Source organism: Pezoporus flaviventris, unplaced genomic scaffold (assembly GCF_033815535.1).
Source record: "Pezoporus flaviventris isolate CSIRO_AGI_PZ_B2104156 unplaced genomic scaffold, CSIRO_AGI_Pfla_v1 ptg000015l, whole genome shotgun sequence".
Classification (NCBI taxonomy): domain Eukaryota; kingdom Metazoa; phylum Chordata; class Aves; order Psittaciformes; family Psittacidae; genus Pezoporus; species Pezoporus flaviventris.
Window position 1 is genome coordinate 9,957,963 of NW_026892563.1, and position 19,681 is coordinate 9,977,643.

General features: G+C 44.0%; 1 protein-coding gene across 1 annotated transcript in view; it reads left to right on the plus strand.

The window, feature by feature from the left end:
• The window catches only part of TSPAN7 (tetraspanin 7), a 92,216-nt gene extending 78,407 nt beyond the window's left edge, over positions 1–13,809 (plus strand). The window contains exons 4-8 of the mRNA XM_061453382.1: positions 1,187–1,282; positions 2,857–3,012; positions 7,398–7,481; positions 12,277–12,349; positions 12,683–13,809. Of these exons, the coding sequence (XP_061309366.1) occupies positions 1,187–1,282; positions 2,857–3,012; positions 7,398–7,481; positions 12,277–12,345 (405 nt within the window). The 3' untranslated portion in view covers positions 12,346–12,349; positions 12,683–13,809. The remainder of the gene's footprint in view (positions 1–1,186; positions 1,283–2,856; positions 3,013–7,397; positions 7,482–12,276; positions 12,350–12,682) is intronic.
• Positions 13,810–19,681: the final 5,872 nt, after the last annotated feature.

Sequence of the window (19,681 nt, forward strand, 5' to 3'; positions counted from 1 at the left end):
ATATAAGGCAGAGAGCACTTCTGCATCAGATCAGACTCAATGTTTTGTAAATCTTCTTCTTTTGTTGAGGGCGGGGAGAGAGTGGGATGGGATTTTGTTTCTATCCTGAGAATAAGGAGAGATTAGAAATAGAGTGAGGTAGGAAACGGGGACAGGAAGAAGCTTTAAAAAAGCATGATGGTCTAGATTTGTAGTACCACTTGTGCTTTATCCACTGTAATCAGGTCTATCGCTGGCTTTAAGTCCATGGGCCTACATGCCATTAGTGCTGAACCAGAACAACCTCAAGAGACCCTCTTTGTCTCTTGTCTTTGTATTATCTGGTTTTCTGGCCTCTTCTCATGAGATTTCTATTGCTATAGGCTTTTCTGATGTCCACCCTTGCGAGTGGTGGATAGATTTTAATTTGGTCCTGAAATACCGGTCCATCTGCTAAGGATTGAAATTTCATCTGGCGTAACCTGTAGCAACCTCAGTGTCAGGCTTTGGAAAAGGCAGTCTCTTGTAAAGCTCATAGACATGTGGGTTGCCCAAATCATCGGATACCCAGCTCCTTATCACCCACTGCCTTTACCAGTGATGTGCCTGACCTTCTCCAGCTGAGAGACCTTTCATTCCTTACCCAAATGTCTGATGCTGGGGACAAGGGCACCCATCTACTTAGGGGATTTGTGTCTTCTTTTGGTGCCATTGGCTTTTGTAACCAAGGCATTTGCAAAGGCTTCGGCTCCTACTAGGCATCCGTGAGCAGAGAGCAGCACACAGTCTCCTTCAGACTTAGTGCTGGAACAAAGTTTTGGGGGAAAAAAAATCAAATGATATCTTTCTTGTAGGTTAAGTAATTTTCTGTATTTTTTTTCTTTAGTTTAAAATAAAAGTACCCCAGCAAGCAGCTACATTAAAAAACAAAAACAAACAAACAAAAAACAAACATAAAATTACTTTATCTATAAGAAACTTAACCTGTAAAAACTATGTCTGATAGACCCCACTTGAAAAATAGCATGAATGACTCCTAAGAGCTAAGAGGGAGCTCTGCCAGCTCTGAAAACACACTTAAAAACAAGTGGGAAGGGTTAGTTTGGGTGCCTTGTTAGGTTTGGAAATGCATTTGCTTCTTGTGAAAACTACTTCAGGTTTCAGCTTTTCATTGCTCAAGTGGACTTTTTTTTCCTCATCCTCATAGATCAAGGATACTTTCCTTAGGACATATACCGAAGCAATCCAGAATTACAACAAGAATGATGAGCGGAGCCATGCAGTGGATAACGTACAGGAAAGTGTAAGTCTAAAGCTGGATATTAAAAATTAATAGAGCAAAGCATACATTCAGATTTGATCACAGAACATGAAGTGTGGGTAGCTCAATCTGCAAGCTGTATACTGCAAGCAAAATTAGAGGCTGGTAAAACTGATCTAAAGAAAGAGTAGTTCAGCTGGTATGTTTGCCTAAGTTTCGATGAACAAGCTATCTAATGAAGGCAGGGCCTGTCCCACTTGCTTGTTGTTGATCCCTGATCTTGAATTATGTTTAGAGGCCAGTTTTATCCCTTAAGAACACACCTTGTTCTTAATGGAATCTGTCAAAAGGATTAAGAAATGTAGATTTGTGCTGGATGAGACAGGATTCTATAATTTAGCATCCTGTATCACTGATAAACTGCAGCAGTTCGCAAGTACAGTAAGAAGCTAGCAAAGGAGACCTAGTAAGCTAAGGGGAGAAAGAGAGTGTATTTTCTCCAGAGGAAAAGGGGGTGGAAAAATGTGCTGCTGAGGTTGGAGATGCCAACCACAAGGAACCAAGCCCATCAACTACAACACAGAGCAAATTCCTATTTAAATTCCTACTGGAAACCATACTATAGCAAGAAGCTCACAATACATTCTATGAGCCAATTTGCTTTTCATGTGATTATAACTTACTGAATGGCTGAAATTGCAGTGTAATTGTATTGATGACTTCTAGATATTCTTTAGAAATTACATCTATAATGTTGGACCCCTCTGCATATTTGAAACTGCCCCTAACCTGTCTTCTCTTAGCAGATTACTGCACTGCTCTAAACGGAGTATATTCTGCTGTCAAATTGCTTGTTTGCCTAATCTTAACATGTATTTTGAACTTCTGATTTCTTGGAGTTGCTTAAACTACACAGTTTTAAATAATTATTCAGTGTTTCTGTCATAGCAAAATGTTCATTTCATTTATTTTTACAGGAACTGCATTTATAAGCCCTTTTCATGCAGAAAATTCAATGCATAGTGCATATCTTTGAGTGACTGTCTTCTAGCTTAGTATCTAGAGCAGAATATCCTTCCCAACTTAGTTGTTTTCAGCTGATTATGAAATCACTCTGTGAACATATGGTCTCCTTCTATTCATGGCTCTGTGAGTTTTCCTAGAAATTATTTTGGTGAGTTAGAGAGGCTTGCTTCACCTTAGCAATTTGTATTAGTTTGTCCCTGCATGTGTTACATGTAGTTCTGCGTAATGCTTTGAAGTTTTTAAGGCCACCTTTCTTGACTGCATTGTGAGGCTCTGTCTTGAATTTCCAGGATCATCTTTAATTAAATAAACAAGCAAAGGAAACAAAACCAAAACCCAACAGACCTTCAAAGAACAGCTCTGCTCATAAAATACCTTTTTTCCTGGGAGGTTTTCTGATCCAATCTTCTGTAAATGACATTTGTGATGCTTTTGTAATAAATGAGGCAGGGGCTTGTATCTTCTTTCCAAAACTGGAGGCAACACATCTTTATTTTGATTATAAGCTTATTAAGTGGACAGTGACAATTCTATCCTAGTTTTAATCCTGGTTTGCTTGTTTGTTTGAATCTGCATCTTATTCCTCTTAGCTGAGCTGCTGTGGCATTCAGAGCTACACCAACTGGAGCACCAGCCCTTACTTCTTCAAGTACGGCATCCCTACAAGCTGTTGCATGAACTCCAGTGACTGTAACACTCAGGATCTGCGCAACATGACCGTGGCTGCCACTAAAGTAAACCAGAAGGTACCAGTAACATTGTGCTAGAAGCAGTTGTTATGAAACTATCCAGTACACGAGTGGAGCATAGGGCTGCTTACAGTTGCATTTGTTTTCAAATAGCTGATTGATAACTTGTGTTTTGGGCTGGAATTATGGTGAGGAGCTTTCAAATTCTTTAAGCTGGCCTTACTCAAATGACCAGGTGAGCAACATTTCTGATGAGAAGGGATTTGTTTCCTTACCACAACACTGCACACAGACGCAGCACTGGCCAGGCACAGGACCAGGAGTGCTTTGTGTGCTCAACTGCCCTTGAGGGTTAGGTTGGTCAGCACTTCTCTGCTCCTCTCTCACTCCTGCTGAATGCTGTGGGGTTTTGCTGAGGACAAAGATGTAGCTGGGTGAAGGGAAGGACAGGGTTTACTCTTGTTTGTGTTCAAACAGTAATTTCAGTGCTAGAGAAAAAACATGGATGACTGACAACAGGCGTGGTGGTTGGGTGGTACATTTACAGTGACTTAAAATCTTTGAACATGTGCTGCTGCAAGCATAGCACAGCCAAAGTGACTTCCCTCATGCGGTCACCAGAAGGAGCATTTGAGAAAAGGACAGAATAGGGTTGGGAAAGCAGGTTTGAGAAAACAGGAAGAAAAAGAATAATTGGAGAATTAAAATACAGAAAACACAAAGAAAGGAAGAATAAAGAGAAAAAAATGCAGCATGTATAGTAGACACTGCACTGCAGAAATACAACTCAAGTTATTGCTTTAAGTGTTAGTGCATCATCAATTATTTCTTTCTCACTTGAGATTTGCAAGAGGCAAGAGTTTCTTGGTAAAGGAATGATACTGTGGCCAAATCACTGTGCTAAGTTGCAGCACAGCTTACTAAGACTTTAGGATTATTTTGTTTTCTGTTTTTGTTTTCAGGCTTGAATTTAAAAAAATAAATAAAAGTCCTAATAGGTAACAGGCAAAGTGTGGAAATGCCTTTCTGCCTTCTGTTTCTGTCTTTTTCACCTCAGTCATCTGTGAGTCAGGAGGTTGGAGTGGTAGCTGAGCACAGCCTGAAACATCTTCCTTTGAAAACAAGTCAAGTGGACAACATTTTCTAGCATGTATTTAAATAAGATGCCAGAGGACTGTTTTCCACTAAGTTTTTCTTTTCTGCAATAGTTTAATCAGAGCCACTTGTTCCAGGCATGTGGAACATTAGTGGTGTCCATCTGTTAACAAACTCACAGTCACCACCAACAAAATAATCTTGCTGGATTGCATGAGCATGGAGGATGAGCCACTCCATTCAGTTGCGCCATGTGAACTTGTAGTAACTTTCTGGTTTTAGAAGTGGGAAGAAGGTGAGAGGCGGAACAGTGTGGATCTAGGGGATGTACAGTACAACTGGCATTCACAGCAGGCAGAGTGCCTCCTGGGCCACCCATCCTCATCCCCTGCTTCTGCCCACCTTCCCAGTAGGAACACTTTCTAGTGGGACTGGTACTTTACCAGCAGGTCCCAGCTTTTCAGTTTGGGATGTCCATGCACTCTGAACCTTTCCTGGCTACATAACTGAGCAGGTGCCATTTGTCCCCCCTCTACACACACAGAAATCCCTGTCCACTTGTGAGTTCCTCTGAGCAAATGATGTCTGCTGAATTGTGAGAAACAGCTGAGGGTTGAATGAGCTTATGCTAGTCCATGGCTGATAGATCACTTTCAACCATGCTTGCTCCTTGCTTCCCTGTCAAATGCACGAGTCACGTGACGGAAAAGGACTGATGATTCCTCAGAAAGCAGTTGACTTAATTACTTGATTAATTACTACTTAGGGGAAGTTTGTATGCCCTGTGATACAGTGTCCCATTTTCTGAAAGAGACAGCCATTTGTAATCAAAGGTTGTAAAGACTTCTGTTCAGCACTTGTGAGATCTCAGAGTTGTCCCAAACATTTAAACAAGGCGGGATGTTTCTGAAAGGGGCATGAGAATAAAAAGGAAGCAGGATGAAATGTTGTGTGACCCTTTGCTTTGACTTCAAGTAGGAAGCAAATATCATTGCCTCTGACACAAGCCCACTGCTCATCTTGGAAACAGGAACTTTGCTCTCTGAGAATAAGGAAAAGATGTATTGCCTGTGTTGTGGAAGACACTTGTTACCATTCCTGTGAATGGGTATATTTGGAATATACATCTCTTTTGGTGAATCTTGCAAAACTGTCAGTAAGGCAAATTCTCTATGAGCTAATCAAATTACTAGCTCTTTATGAAGACCAATGATGAATTATCCAAAGAGGATTATACTGATGATCTAATGCCTGGACTAAAAGACAACATTCTTGGTTTTTCTTTGCCAATTCTGCCACAGACTTGCTTAGTGACCTTGAGTAAATCATTTAGTCTGTTTCTTCATCTCAGATGAGACTAATTCCTAACTTGAAGGGCTGTCATTAGGATTAGCTAATTAACGTTCATATAGTGCTTTTAATCTTCAGAGCCCATTACCAACAAACCTCAAGAATTACTTCTCTCTAAAATCTTAATAAAGGAACAGATGCGTGGAGTCAAGAATTATTGGATACTTGCAAAATTGTTACTTCTGTCCTCTGGATCAGCACCCTGATGTGTGCACATGGTATTTCACATACTTCTGTACTGTATATGCAGCTCTTGGGTGCTTCTTGGGCTCTCACTCTGTGCACAGAAAGAATTGAGCAATTAAGCCATATTTATGCAGTGTAATTCAGGAAAGAGACTATTGTGAGTAGGAAAACAGTCTTCAAATGAGGAGAGTGATCAAAACTCTCGCATGTTTTTTTAACAAGATATTCTGTCTCCCTCCAATTACCATTACACGCTGCATCTCTTGAAGGCTGTTGAACAGAACAGATCTCAGAATTGCTGGGGAAACATTAAGCTGTGTCAGACAGACTGAAAGTGCTCCTTGAGAAACCTAATCTCATTTCATAACGCACACAAGTAGAGTTGCTTGATGTGTTAAATAAGCAGGCTTGAATCTGACATACTGTACACTCTTGTAAGATGCAATAAAGGATAAATATGTATACTTTAAACATTTCAGAAATGAATTACATCTGTGCTGGTCCTCAGCTACTATTAGGTTTACCACTTCATTACTCTCAGGATTAAATAAAATGTCTTCTTATATTATAAAAGAGGTTAAAGAAATGATACAATTTAGTTCACAAATGGCCTGTCTCTAACAAAGGACATTGTCCTTCTCACTGTTATTTCTCACAAGAATTTAATGCTTTGAGGTCATGTAAAGAGTTCCTGCAGTGTTTGCAAAAGTAAAGGGTATATGGATGGAAGAAAACATGGCGGCACTTCTCTTACAGAACAGGAGTCTAGACTGGAAAAAGGAACTCCCTCTTATGTCTGTTCATTCCAGCTTCTGATAAAGTGGATAAAGTTACAGCATTGTATAAAATGCCTTAGGACGGCCCTTAAGATGGGAGTGGTGATGGTCATTTGAGGAAGCATGACAAAAGGGGCTAAGAGATGGCTTTGGACTGAGTGGGCAGATGGGTTAATAATGAAAGAAAAAACAGATGTCATCTTTCTTCTTTTTCTTCAAGTATTGCATCCCTTGTTTAGGTTCATTTAGGCACCACAACCGAGGAAATCTAATTTCAAATGTGTTTTTGAGGGGCCGCAAATTGTCATACTGACGGGAACAGCTCAAAAAGCCTATCCAAGAGAAGGGCAGAAACGTGTATGAATCTGCTGGCCCCAGAGTGGGCTGTGAATTGAGGGACGAGGAATCAAGTCAGCTGATGGAGTCGGTGTCTGAGCTAAAGAGAGAAAATTGGGTTTGGGAAGCAGGACAAGGAATTTATTGTCCAAGGGCAAATGAATGAAGAAACTTCCTACAAACCCCTTGGTAACTTTGTTACATGGTTTAAAGTCATACACTGCTCAACACCTTGCCTGGTGTCCTTTGACAGGTGAAGGCAAGAAGAATGCCTCACTGGATGCCTGAAGCATGCTTGTATTAAATATCTGGAGTATTAAGAAATCTGCATCATTTATTCATTTTTGACACCCTTGCTGTATTATAACATTACCCTATGGTTTGGTTTCAGGTCAAAGCTATTTTAATGTTTTCTTAAAACAGTGTGAACTGACTTTCTTTACTAAGACCTATAAAAATGAGTGTAATCTCACAATTAGCTTTTAAAAGTACTGAAATAACATTTGTTTCTAAAAAGGACCGGTGTTGCCACCACTTTCCATCATTCACTGAGAATTGCTATTAAATAAAAAGGTGACACTGTTGGAAATTACAGCAGAAATACTGTCTAGTCCAAGTCCATTTAAAATGAGATATTTGTAATGTATGAGTTCGTGGCAGGGAAGGTCGATACAAGGAATGATTATGTTTGTTTTCTAGGGCTGTTATGACTTGGTGACCAGTTTTATGGAGACGAATATGGGAATCATAGCTGGAGTGGCTTTTGGGATTGCGTTCTCACAGGTAGGTGCATAAATGCTTCCCTTCCCCCTGTTTTGTCCCCTCTCTTTTTTTCTTTCCCTGGACTTCAAGGAAGGAAGCATTATGGAAAGGGACTGAACTCAGCATGCTCATTAGTCCTGAGGTCATCTGTTCATTGATTTTCTTTTTTTCAACTTAAATGAAGTTTCTCCTTGGGAATATCAGTTACGGTTGAGCTAATGACTAGCTCAAGGAAAACAACTTGTCCCTCCACTGGGTCAAATAGAGGTTAACCCAATAAAACATTGGCTTAAATGGAGCATAAACAGCTAAGAAGACAAATAGCTTATCCATTGTATGGATAGGCTTCTACCTTCTAAGCATTCTTATTTTGTCTTAAAGGAGTCTAGAGTTCAAATAAGAGTGTACCTTCAGCCCCCCCCCCATCCTGGACCTGGAGCCTAGAGGGAGCACTTGGTTTTGATGACCGGTAGTTTTATATTTTTTCCCCTTTTAGCACAGAACACTGAGGTGAGATCTGCCCAAATTAGATTATTCCCTGCCTGGTCCAAAAGGAGTTTGTCATGGGAGGTACAAGAGAAGGCTAAGAAGGTGTTTGCCTCTCCCTGATATTCAAACTGTCTTTTCTTAGACAGGAGCTGGAGAAACCACAGGTCTGGTTAGAACCTTCTGGTCAAGAAGGGGAGGGTAAACACCCTTCAATGAGATGCTCGTTTACTTTAGTTATTTGCATGTGGTGGCAAAGACTCGCCTTTGAAACATGCAAAAAGAGGAGGGAGGGAAACACACCAATGGGCCAATGCAAAAGTGTTTGCAAAACTGTTCAGCAAAACACGTGGCAACATCTATGATGCCTAAATCGCTTCTACCTGAGAGGCAATCTGCCTTCTCTCTGCAGAGAGTACATCGTACATCTGCAAATATTATATTCAAAAACTATCCCGCAACTTTTATTTGTTTCATTCACACAATATTAAAAATTTGGGTCCTGAGGCAACACTGAAAATAGTAATGTGTCTGTGGAATGACTTATGTTTATCCAGTGGTTTGAAAAGATGAGGTGCTAGGAAAAATTATTTGACTTCTTAAACCTCATGAATTCAGTTAGCACACGGTAGGTTTACACTGTGATGTGCTGGAAACAGGCGATTTGCCAGTGTTGTTGCTGGTCATAGGCAAGTCAAGTAATGGGAGGGCTGTCGTTGCCCTTTTGCCCCTGCTGCCCCATGGCATCAGCCTGTGCTTGGCTGTACAGTGTTTTAGTTACATCTCTCTGAGTTTAATTTTCTCAGCAGTTACAGTGGCCTCCAGGATTTTTCAGAAGAACTGGCCCCAAGCCATATGAAAATGGGCACCACATCTTCTCAGTCAGTGTATGCACAACTTGAAAGAGCCCAAAGTTAAAACTTTGGGCTTGGATGAGCTCACTGCCTTGCCTTGGGGGTATCTGGAAACCTGATGCCTTATAGCCTATATGTTAGATGTGAGAAGCCCATGATTTGCCCTGTCAGCCTGTTTCATGTGGGTGTTCATCATACCACCAGCCACCCAGAGCATTGGAGTCAGGACTTCAGGATCCGGAAGCGGTGAAACTACCAGTCTGGAGCTGTTGGTGCATAGATCAGGGGGAATTTGGGGGTTTTGTTTAATAAGCTGTTCTAGTTTTTGTTGAATGGTCATGGCTGCCTTGATACTCTTCTCCACTGTGGTTATGAGTTGAGTACTGCTATAGGACTCTGAGCTGTTACTTCAGTTCAATTTCTAGACAGCCAGAAGGCTATAAAACATCTTTTAAAGTGCCTCGTGTGAAACTATCCAGAAGAAAAATGGGATGAGTAGGATTTTATAGTTCATATGCTGCTGGGGCAAATGCCTCAGTCAGGACCAATACTACCTGAAAGCCTTTAATCAGTGTCTTGTACGTGTGCTAGGCAAAGCATCAATTTATTTGCCGAAACATTGTTTGCAGCTGGGAGGGAGACTGTAGGAAGAGTGCAGCTGAAACTGTTAGTACTTTGGCATGTGTCTGGATGCTTACTCTAGGTCATTGGCTGCTTGTGAGCTCCATGCAGGAAGGTGGGTAAGCAGTATGGGCATAGAGTGACCTGTGCAATGGGAGCCCTTTGCACAAGGCGAGACCAGCATGACGGGCTGCAGGCAGCACACGGGGGAAGGTGCTGTGCTTCTGTGGCTCCAAGTGCAAACTGAGGCATGTTCTGAAGTGGTGTTGGCAGCTTGCGCTGTCTGATGGCAGCGTGCACCCTGCTGCCAGCTGAGGATGTCACTCCCCTGCCTAAGCACAGGGCTCTGGCACTCTGAGTAGACACCCAGCTGCTTGGGGTTTTTGCAAATGTGTAAAAGGGCGAAGAGAGGAGATACAGGGGAGACAAGTGCGGCTCTCCTGGGCTGTGAAGAATAGGAGGTGGCCAGTTATAATTTACTGCTTAATCTGTTTTGCTGGACACAATTAGGGGTGGCGTTTACAGATTGATTTCAGGTTAAAGGTAGCTGGCAGTCATGCCAGGCAGCGCTCCAGCTGTAGGCAAGATTTTGCTGTTCCTACTGAGAATAGATTTAATCTAAATAAAAGACAAATTAGATCATGTTGCTCTTCTACAGTAAAGCATGCTCAAGGGCCTTTCCTTCATGTGATTTGTTAGGTGTTGACTAGCATGGGGAATGTGCTGGTTCCCAGAAATAGGGAAAGTTGATGTACTGGCACTGCACATCTTACAGGCCTGGCACACACCTCCCAGGCAGAGTCAGAGCTTTAAAAACCTGCTGCGTTGCTGACATTGTCTGTGCTGTTCCTCGGGTTTGAAATAGTAATAATAAAATACAATTTGGTTGGTTTTGGACTCAGATGCTAATGCTGACTTCCAGCTGGAATAATTTCAGTTTAGCAGGTGCTCTTCAGAGCAGCAAAATGATCGCTGCCTTGTGCCCAACAGAGAATACAATTATGAAAGCAGCACAGATGATAAAGAGTTTTGCCTAGATAAAACTGTAGCGCAGGCATTGGCTTAAGGGATGCAAGAGACAGAGTCTGAATTGGTTTACAGATTGTGGTTGCGGTAAAGACTCTGAGTACGGGAGTCTCAGTATAATGTTAAGGCCAAATTTTTACCTCTTCTAGAAGGACACAAAGCAAGGTGCTCTCCACATGCTCAAAACAGGTTGTGGGGCATGCAGGGTTCCCATCATTCAAAGATACGTTCTCATGTGGTTGTAGTCCCTCTTTACAGTGCAACATCCAGCTGCCCTCATTACTGTCAGCATTAATGTGAGTAGCTCTGCCTGACAGTGGAAGCAGTTCTGGTGCAGACATCACCCACTGTGTCTGCTGCAACTCCTGAGACTTGGCCCTAGCACAGGATTACACCTTTGTCGCCCCTTGCACCAGGGTTAGGAAGTGGAATCCATATTGAGATCCAATATGTGACCTGAAATCTAGTATAAGACTAGGTAGCTTCTAAATCAGGGCATTCAGCCTGCTTTTAAAGGTGACTCTGTGCCCTTTTGAGATGCCCAGAACAGTTCTGGTGGATGCTGAAACAGGAGAGGGAGCGAATTTCTGGCAAATGAAGTGTGGCCTGAGCAGGAATGTGACATCTTAGAGACAGAAAACAGTTTATCTGGTACCCTTGCTTGGTCTTGCTCTGGGGTGATGCCAACCCAAATCAAGCAATTGGCTGGTAGAGAAGATGTATACTTTGATGATGATCATGTTAACAGGGAGCACTGCTGTTCCTGGGGAAAGGACACACAATTCCAAGCATGAACTAGAAGGAGTCAGTTTGGAGGAGCACCCAGTCGTGCACTATCTATGCATGTTCTGCAGGGTCTGCAGGAGCTCCATTGCTGCCAAACAATTGTGATCCCCCTTCTCAAGCTCTGCTCCCTTGCAATGCACTTTGCCAACAGCAGAACGGGACCGGCAGAGGTGGTGCCTTCTGGGCATGGGCAAGGCAGCTGGAGCCGCTCTGATAACCCTTACTTGGAGCCCTGGCTGTGGAAGGCTGATTGGTTTACAGAAATAGCCCTCTCACCGCACCCCAATTGCCAGGGAAGAGCTGTAACAACCTGGATATGTTCATGAGTTAATTAATTGACCAATCCAAATGAGAAAAGCAAGGATGAATTATTTATAGTACATTAAAGCTGTTGGCATATGCAGGAAAAGCTAACAAACTGCGATAGGCAAAATGTTGAAATGACTGAGTGCTTATTGACGACTGGAAGCCAGGGATCTGTTTTCAATAATCTGAGTGACAGCCAAGGGAATAATGAAAGACCTTTTTTTGATTTATTTTCAGATTGATAGCACTCATTTCTCTGGTGCTGCATCATTTGTAAAGAAAGCATAACCACTCTGGGGCAGTAGGAAGCTTTTTCCCAGCACACTGTTAATAAAGCTAAAGGGGCTGCCAGCTCTTGGTGGTGGCAGGCAACCCAGGTGAAGCCTGCAAGAGAAATGCAGCCAGTAGCATGCTGATACCCTGACAGCTTGTCCATCCACAGGCAGTGACAACGGGATGGAAAAGTAGCAAAAAAGCATGCTGCCTATCAAATAAATATCCTCTGATCAAAGTCAAACGGCACATCTGACAAAAGACGGGAGATTTTAATACTGTTTTTCTTATTAGAGCAGTCCTTGAAACAGGGCATAAATGTGTTGGAGGATCAGCCAGAAAGGGTCCAGTAAAATAGCTCCAGTAATAGCTCCAGAAATCTTTGCTTGCCAGGGCCTCTCTTTGCTCTGCATTCATTTAATTTAACTTATATTCTCTTCTACTTCTGTTCTTGTCTGGCACAGTTGATTGGGATGCTGCTGGCATGCTGTCTGTCCCGGTTTATTACTGCTAACCAGTACGAGATGGTGTAACAAGGTGAGCTTTGCCCACTTTCCATGCAGTACATATGCTTTATACACCCTGGTGTACTAGCCAGGTTGTGCTGCTTCTGTTGAAGATAGGAGGCAGGTTTTAGATGCTCAGCATGTCCATTGAGAATTAAGTCCTCCCATGGGTTTCTTTGCTTTGGGATTTTCACCCCAATAGTCTGTCTGGTGGTGGAAAAAAAAAAAAGGAGGAAATGTAGTGTTGAATGTCTTATCATTTTAGTTTCCTTCTTGAAAAGAGAGGGCGCAATATCTACCATGAACTCTGTTAGCATCCAAAGCAACCTCCTTCTTTATCTTTACTCCCCACCCTGCTCTCTAGTCTTTCAGAAGTGAGAAGTCCAGAGCCTGTCTGAAGACCAGGAGCTGCAGCATTGGAGAAAGACTGAAATGAATGTTATAGCACACACTGTCTCTCGCACGCACGCACACCCACACCCCACGAGCAAGCACGTGCGCGCGCACACTCGCACCCCACCTCCTGAACTCTGTCCCATGCGTAGTGTAACCATTCTGTGAAGTACCGCGGTGCCACCGAGAGCAGCCGGGTCCCCTCGGCCTCCAGACCCAGACACCATCCCTGCGGCTCGGCGTAGGACGGCACCGTATGTCTGTTCTTGGTCACACAGTAGTTGCATCGTAAGTTAACAAAGGTAATTCATTAACAGCAGTGATCGGGCTGTGCATGTAGTGACTGGAGGGCGTAATAAGCCTTTCACCATGGTTAATAAGTGTTGCACACGTTCATATAAACCAATATATGAAATATATATTCTTTTGGTTTTATCTTAATTTCTTGTTTTGTTTATTGCTTTACTAAGGTTTTCATCCTTTCCCTCTTCCCTGCGCCTGCCCCCCCTCCCCCAAAAACAAAGGAATCAGTAACATAACATAAAGATACTTGAAAATGATGTTAAAATGTTGTGCTTGAAGGGAACCGTTATTCCTGATGTTCTTCTACATCTTTGATTCTTACTCAGTGTTGTATGCCTAGTGCGTATCCCGGTAGGCTTTGTCTAGTGCATTTTGCCTCTGAACCTGATCCTGTGTAATACTGTTATTAAGCTGTGTTGTTGCTTACTGTGAAGGCAGGAATTTTGCTCCCTTTATTTTTATTAGGTAGTTATGAACTAATTGAACTGTGCTGTACTGCGGCCTTCAGATTTTTTTCCTGTTCTTTCTTTTTCTTTCTTTTTGCATTGAGGTTGCAGCCACCAAATACATCATTGAATCCAATCGAAATAAAACCACACACATGCAAAAACAAAAAAAAACACAAAAAAAAAACCCAACAGGCATATGAAATATTTTTGGGGGAAAGCAAAAGTTTAAAACCTTTTTAAAAAAATAAGACTTTTTTAATAATGCCTCTGTCTAGCATGCCAACGAGAATGCATTGATATTGTGAGTATTTGTGATATACGTATTAATAAATGGAACCATTACAGATTTCTAGCTGCTTCCTTTTTGTTCTTTAGTCATAACAAAACTCTTTGGAGGGGAGAGTGAACATGAAACGCAAATGCACAGCTTGGAGTGACATGTCTTTATGCATATTTTAACAACTAACTTGCTTGTGACAGGAAAACGTTACTACCCTGGGAAAAAGAAAAAAGAGAAAGAGTTGGAATTGTTTCAGAACTCCTAGAAAAACCTTCTACAGCTGGTTTCACCACGTGGCAAACACATACCCTCTGTATTGCAGGTTTGCTTCTTGTGACTGATAATGATCTGCAGTGTTTAATTATCCCATCCTTAGAGCTGAGTGTGATTTTGGCCTTGAGAATTTCTCTCTGATTTTGGTGAGGGAGAGAAGAGGGATTTGGGGCAGAGGGGGTGGGTAATGGCAAGTCAGGCACTCACCTCTTTCTCATTTGAATACATGAAGTGTTGAAGCTCTCATAGAAAGCCCCTGAAAATTTAAACCTGGAAGTTTTGGACCAACCCCTTACATTTGCAACAAACAAGACTGGAGGAGGGAAGACCTGTAGCCTTCTTGCTGGGGAGCTGCTGCACAGTGCCTGTGTCCACACAGCCCATACAGCTGCCTGAGCCCCAGACCATCCCGCATCCATCTGTTCATCCATCCATCTGTGGCACGCACCTAGTTCCTGCAGCCCTCTGCCCCAGCGATGCTGCCCTGTGTGGTGCCTCCAACATCAGCTCCTAATGAGCCTTTGCGTGGCGCTGGTGCAGTTGGTGTGCTTTCCCCCACAACTACAAAAGGCCTTGCACAGGCAAAAACCTGCTGGCATATGCCAAGGTGGCATGTCTTAAAATCCCTGGTGATATCTTTGGCTTTATTTGGCCATCTTTAAAAACAGGGAATGCCAATACAGGCCCTGCATAAATGCTGGGCAGTTTGTGTGTGCTTTGCTAGGGACAAATCCACTCGGCTCAGGTTGCAGTGCTTACATTTGCAGTCCCTTCTGAGTGGACAGTTGCAGACACTCACTTGGTTGCTGGGCTACACGATGCTGGAACGATGCCCTTCTCCCTCAGGCACAGGAAGTTCACAGGGGATGTTTTTCCACACCAGAAAGAGCTGGTCCACCAGCTGCCCCAGTTTCCCTCCCCTGTTCATCCCCGGGCAGGTCTCACCTACCCCACAGAGGGAAGGGAGAGGGGTGAGGCTGCCACCTACTCCCTCTGGAGCCACCAGCAACCTTCCGGAGTGGAAAAGCTCCAGCCTCTCCTTTGCTTGTGCTTGCTTTCTTTCTTTCTTTTTTTGTCTTTTTCCCGAAAGAAAGCATTGTTTGTGCCAAGACCTCTTTCTTTTGAAGATGCTGATGTTGGGTGACAGGTCAGTAGGCCCCCAAACTGCTCCAGCTCGCCCATCCCCATTCACTAAAGCATGTGCTCAACTTTAAGGCATAAGTGCTGGATTAAGTCCATTCAGCAAAGCCTTTCAGTGCATGCTCAATTGTTTCCCTGAGCCCAGCAGCACTCCAGCTTCTATGAGGTAGGTGTGTTAATTGGGCTCTTGACAGCTTCTGTGGAGAGGATCAGGCTGGTAAGGGCCTGCCAAGGGCTTCCCCAGTGAAATCCCCCTGGCTTAGGCTGGGGGGGGTGTTGCTGCCTGGAGCCATGGCATCCCTTGTGCTCAGCACAGCATTCTCCTGCTTCCTCTCTCCTTGAGGGAGAAGTGAGGCAGTGGAAAGGCAACGAAGCCGGAGCTGTCACATGTGGGTTACTGTCAGCAAGCACAGATATACAGGATTTTCCTTCCAGAGGTAAAGCTGCCACAGGGTACACCAGGGGTGTGTGCCTCAGGGGCTGCGGTCCACTCTCTGGCATGAACTGTATCAGTGGGGACCAGCCCCTGCTGCACTGGGCTGACCCAGGCTGCTGGATCCCTTCCCAAGCAACTTTTGTTCACTGCAATCACTGTAGCAGAGCTGGGCAAAAGAAGGGTGGGCGGGCTTGTGAGTCAAAGCAGGTGATGGGGTGACTGGATAAGTCCCAGGAGGGGTGCGAAGAGGGCACGGTTGAGGAGCAAGGAGAGTGGGAGATGGAGCTGGACTGTGGGAGGAGGAAGTATGGGCTCTGAGACCACCTTCTTTTGGTCCCAGTAAGCTGCTAGCTCAGTTTGGCTGCAAGGTGGATCAGTGACCTTAGCTGGCATGTGCATCCCATCCTGAGCTGCCTCTCAGGTCTTGCTTTAGCTGTGGAGGACAGCCCTAAGCACTGCTGAGAAGATAATGCACTGCTGAGAAGATAATACACTGCTGTGAAGGTGATTGTTCATGGTAGCATCAAAGTGTGGAGCAGGGGGCTATCCTGGAGGGCCTGGCTGGGTGAGCATCACTGGGGAGGAGACTGGCTTCGCAGGACTGCTTCTGGAATTTTGGCCTGTTGCTCCTCAGAGGCCCCAGCGCAGGGGCTAAAATGATCTGTCTTCTGTGTCTCATCCCCTGTACTACACTGGCTCATTACTCTTTAAGATAACTCTAACTAGCAAATCAATTTGCTGCCAGCTGAACCCCCTGCATAAAATACTTGGCATCCTACTGGAGGGGCAGGATTGAGATGTCAGACATCTACCAGGGCTGAGTTAGGACTGCTTCAGTATGAACCTGTACAATAAAGATAGCAATTGCCATGATTTGACATATGAGTGACACTTCTGCTTTTTTGTAAGTGAAAGTATTCTGGTCCCCAAACTTGTGAAATCCAGTCAACTTCTTGCAAGCTGCTTCCACCATCTTGGCCTAATTCTGAAGGAAAAATCTGATGCTTTTGCTTTTTGCCAGTCATTGCACCTGCTCCTTCTGCAGCCAGGGAACGCGTTACTCAAAGGATGTCTCCTTTTTGTCTGGCATGACCAGAGCTATTTGGTACACGTGAGCCTATTACAAGCAAGCTCCTCAAGCTCTAGAGTCTGTTCTGCTCCATTGTAACCACAGTGTGGCTATTTTTGGTCTCTGCTGAAGCTACCTATAGGTGACACCAACTGCTTATTTTAGATCGTGGTCCTTCTGTGTCATCAATAACTGGTGGGTGTATACACACACACGTGGAAGATCCCTGGTGTGCTATAGAACACATTACAGTACAATACATTGTCCTAATGTAACTGTACATTCCCAATGCAACTACCAAATCACCAGAATGCTGTTTTTCATTCACCATGCTCAAATAACACAGTGTTTTGGCCAAGACTTTCAGAAGCAGTAGATGACAGGCACACCTTTGAGGTATTTCCAAAATGTTCTAGTGCCAAGTGATTTGCCTTTTGGGAATCCAGCCTTTTCAAACTTCTCAGGGCACTCAGAATTGAAGTAAATTTTGAAAGCCCTATCTGTTCCTAAAATGGACATTATTAATCTTTTTTAAATTGCAGTTATTTCCAGAGGGGAAGCAAGGACAGCTTTCTGACTTGCATGGCTGAAACCATGGCTTGTGTGCTTTTTCTTCTTGAGTAAAGAATCAGAAAACATGAAGTGAGAGAAGGCTGATGCCCAGAAGAACACTGGGGTGGGATAGGGGGTGAAAAAACAAGCAAAAAAAACATATAAACTTTTCTGGTTTTTCAGTCGAAAAGGTTTGAAATAAGATGTATTTCAACCTGAAATATGTGTTCAACGTGGTGGTGCAGCATCTCCAGCTCCAAGCTAAGCAGGCTCAGTAGCTCAGGCCTGCAGTAGGTGGGTCTGCAGAACAGTCTGGAGGGGACTGCTGCCTGCCAGGACACCTCTTATGTCCTCCTGATGATGAGAGCAGCCTTCTGTGGAAGCCTTTGGGGATCAGACTTATACAAACTACCATGGTGTACATGCAATGAAATTCATGGGCAGCATCAATCAGTGGCATTACCACCTAGCTTTGCTAGAGTGGACTAACACTGGTAGTTTCCTACTCTAGGCTTACTGTGCTCCTGTGGGATTTACTTTGAATGTCGTGTTTGTAAGTTATTGTTTGTTCAAAGGAACTGGTTACTGCTTATTTTGATTATTTGGTTATCTTCAGCCCTGCAGTTGTTTCTAATTAAAAGCAAACAAAAAATTGCTCAGATTTTTCTACATCCTGGAGTTCAGTGTGACCCAGATGAATGAGCCCTTCTCCCAAGTATAGGAACTGGTACATTAAGCCCAAGGGTTATGTGCTGCTCCATTTACCTTCATACCATCCTGTAAGTTACAGGGTCAGGGACTGCCCCCTTCAGTCGAGGTGGAATTCAGCCCTGCAGTGAACCGGCCCTAGCCCTGTCTTCTGCCTCTGCCTCACCGGCACCAACAGCCTGCCAAAATCAATGCTGTGCCTTGGGAGAGTACAGAAAACAGGGCTCCATCTGCTCTGTGGAGGCAGTGTGAAAGATGAGACTCGGAAAACCCTGGCCAGTACCACAGCAAGCTGAACTGAGCTTAGATTGGCATAGTCCACCGCTCTTTGTAATGGTGGGGTTTCCTCCCAGTGCTTATCTGGATAGCCTAGATGTTCCCTCTTGTTTGGATGATGCATTTTAAGTACTACAATGTGGAAGGGAAATCAAAAAGCCAATCAAAATCATTTCTATGAGACCCATTCAATAAAAAAGTTATTGGCAATTAGCACAGGGTTTTTTTTTTATAAAAAGAGTAATTAGCTCTCCTGCCCTGAGAATTAATGAATGCTTTTCATTACACCCCAAGGGGTAGCCAACCCAATAATAATACACTTCAGATGAATGCTGGTCTAAAACAACGTTGTTTGACAATGCAGGCAGCAGGATAGTCACAAACAGGAGACAGTCCTGCTCTGATGAATGCTGGAGCTGGTTGCTTCAAAATGAAAGGCCATTAATAATTTGCTTGGATTAGTGCAATAGACTCGACTTCTTACTCATTAAGGAGAAGAAGCAAAGCCTTCAAAAAGACTAGTGCCTCATTTGTCCCTGGGTGCAAAGCTTAGGATGCTGCTGGAGATGCGCTAGTGCTGGCTACTGCCTTTTGCTGACAGGGTGGAATGTGACTTGGCTGTTGAATGTGTGGCTGTCTGGATGTGGTGATTTCACTGCCTGAGGGGTGTTTGGCAGCTGAGTGGCAGAGGGTTGTGTCCCACTGTTGTCTCCCCTTCACTCCTTTACCCATTGGCACCACAGGGGTGGTGCCAAGTGACAGCGTCCTTTTCCCTATTGCTCTGATTTGATTGTTGGCATTTTCAGCAAGATATGCATTGGTAGAAATACAAAAATCACATTGACTTCTATTTTCAGCGGCTGTTCTGCTCTGACAGCCCACCTGACTGGTTCTTCTCTGGATGGGAAGCACAGCACAAGGCGGTGCTCTCTGTCAGAGGAATACCTTCACAGACTAAGCAGATGATAAGTTCCCTCTGCCCCGGGACAATCCTTGCCAATCCCATCCGGAGAGGGTCCAGAGGAGGGCCACAAAAATGATAAGTGGGCTGGAGCACCTCTCCCATGAGGACAAGGATGAGACACCTGGGCTTGTTCAGCCAGAAGAACAGAAGGCTCCAGGGAGACCTCATTGAGGCCTTTCAGTTCTTGAAAGGGGGGGTTGGACTAGATGGATTTTGAAGGTCCTTTCCAACCCAAACTATTATATGATTCTGTGATTCACTGACCCACATGTGGCCCTTGCTCAGCCTGGGTCTGGTGGGGGTCCCATGCTGCCACTGCTGACTGGTGGGCTGCTGCAATAGCTTCCTGCAGCCAGGCTTTAAAAGCTTCCCCATTACATTTACAGACCCGAGGATTCAAGTGAAAATCTGTATCTTCCCCTTCAAGCTCAACTGTCAAATCAGGATGAGGCTGGGGAGCTTGGCTCCCAGGGCTTTCCCCATGGATAGACAGTATGTAATGGGAAGTCTAATTAAGGAG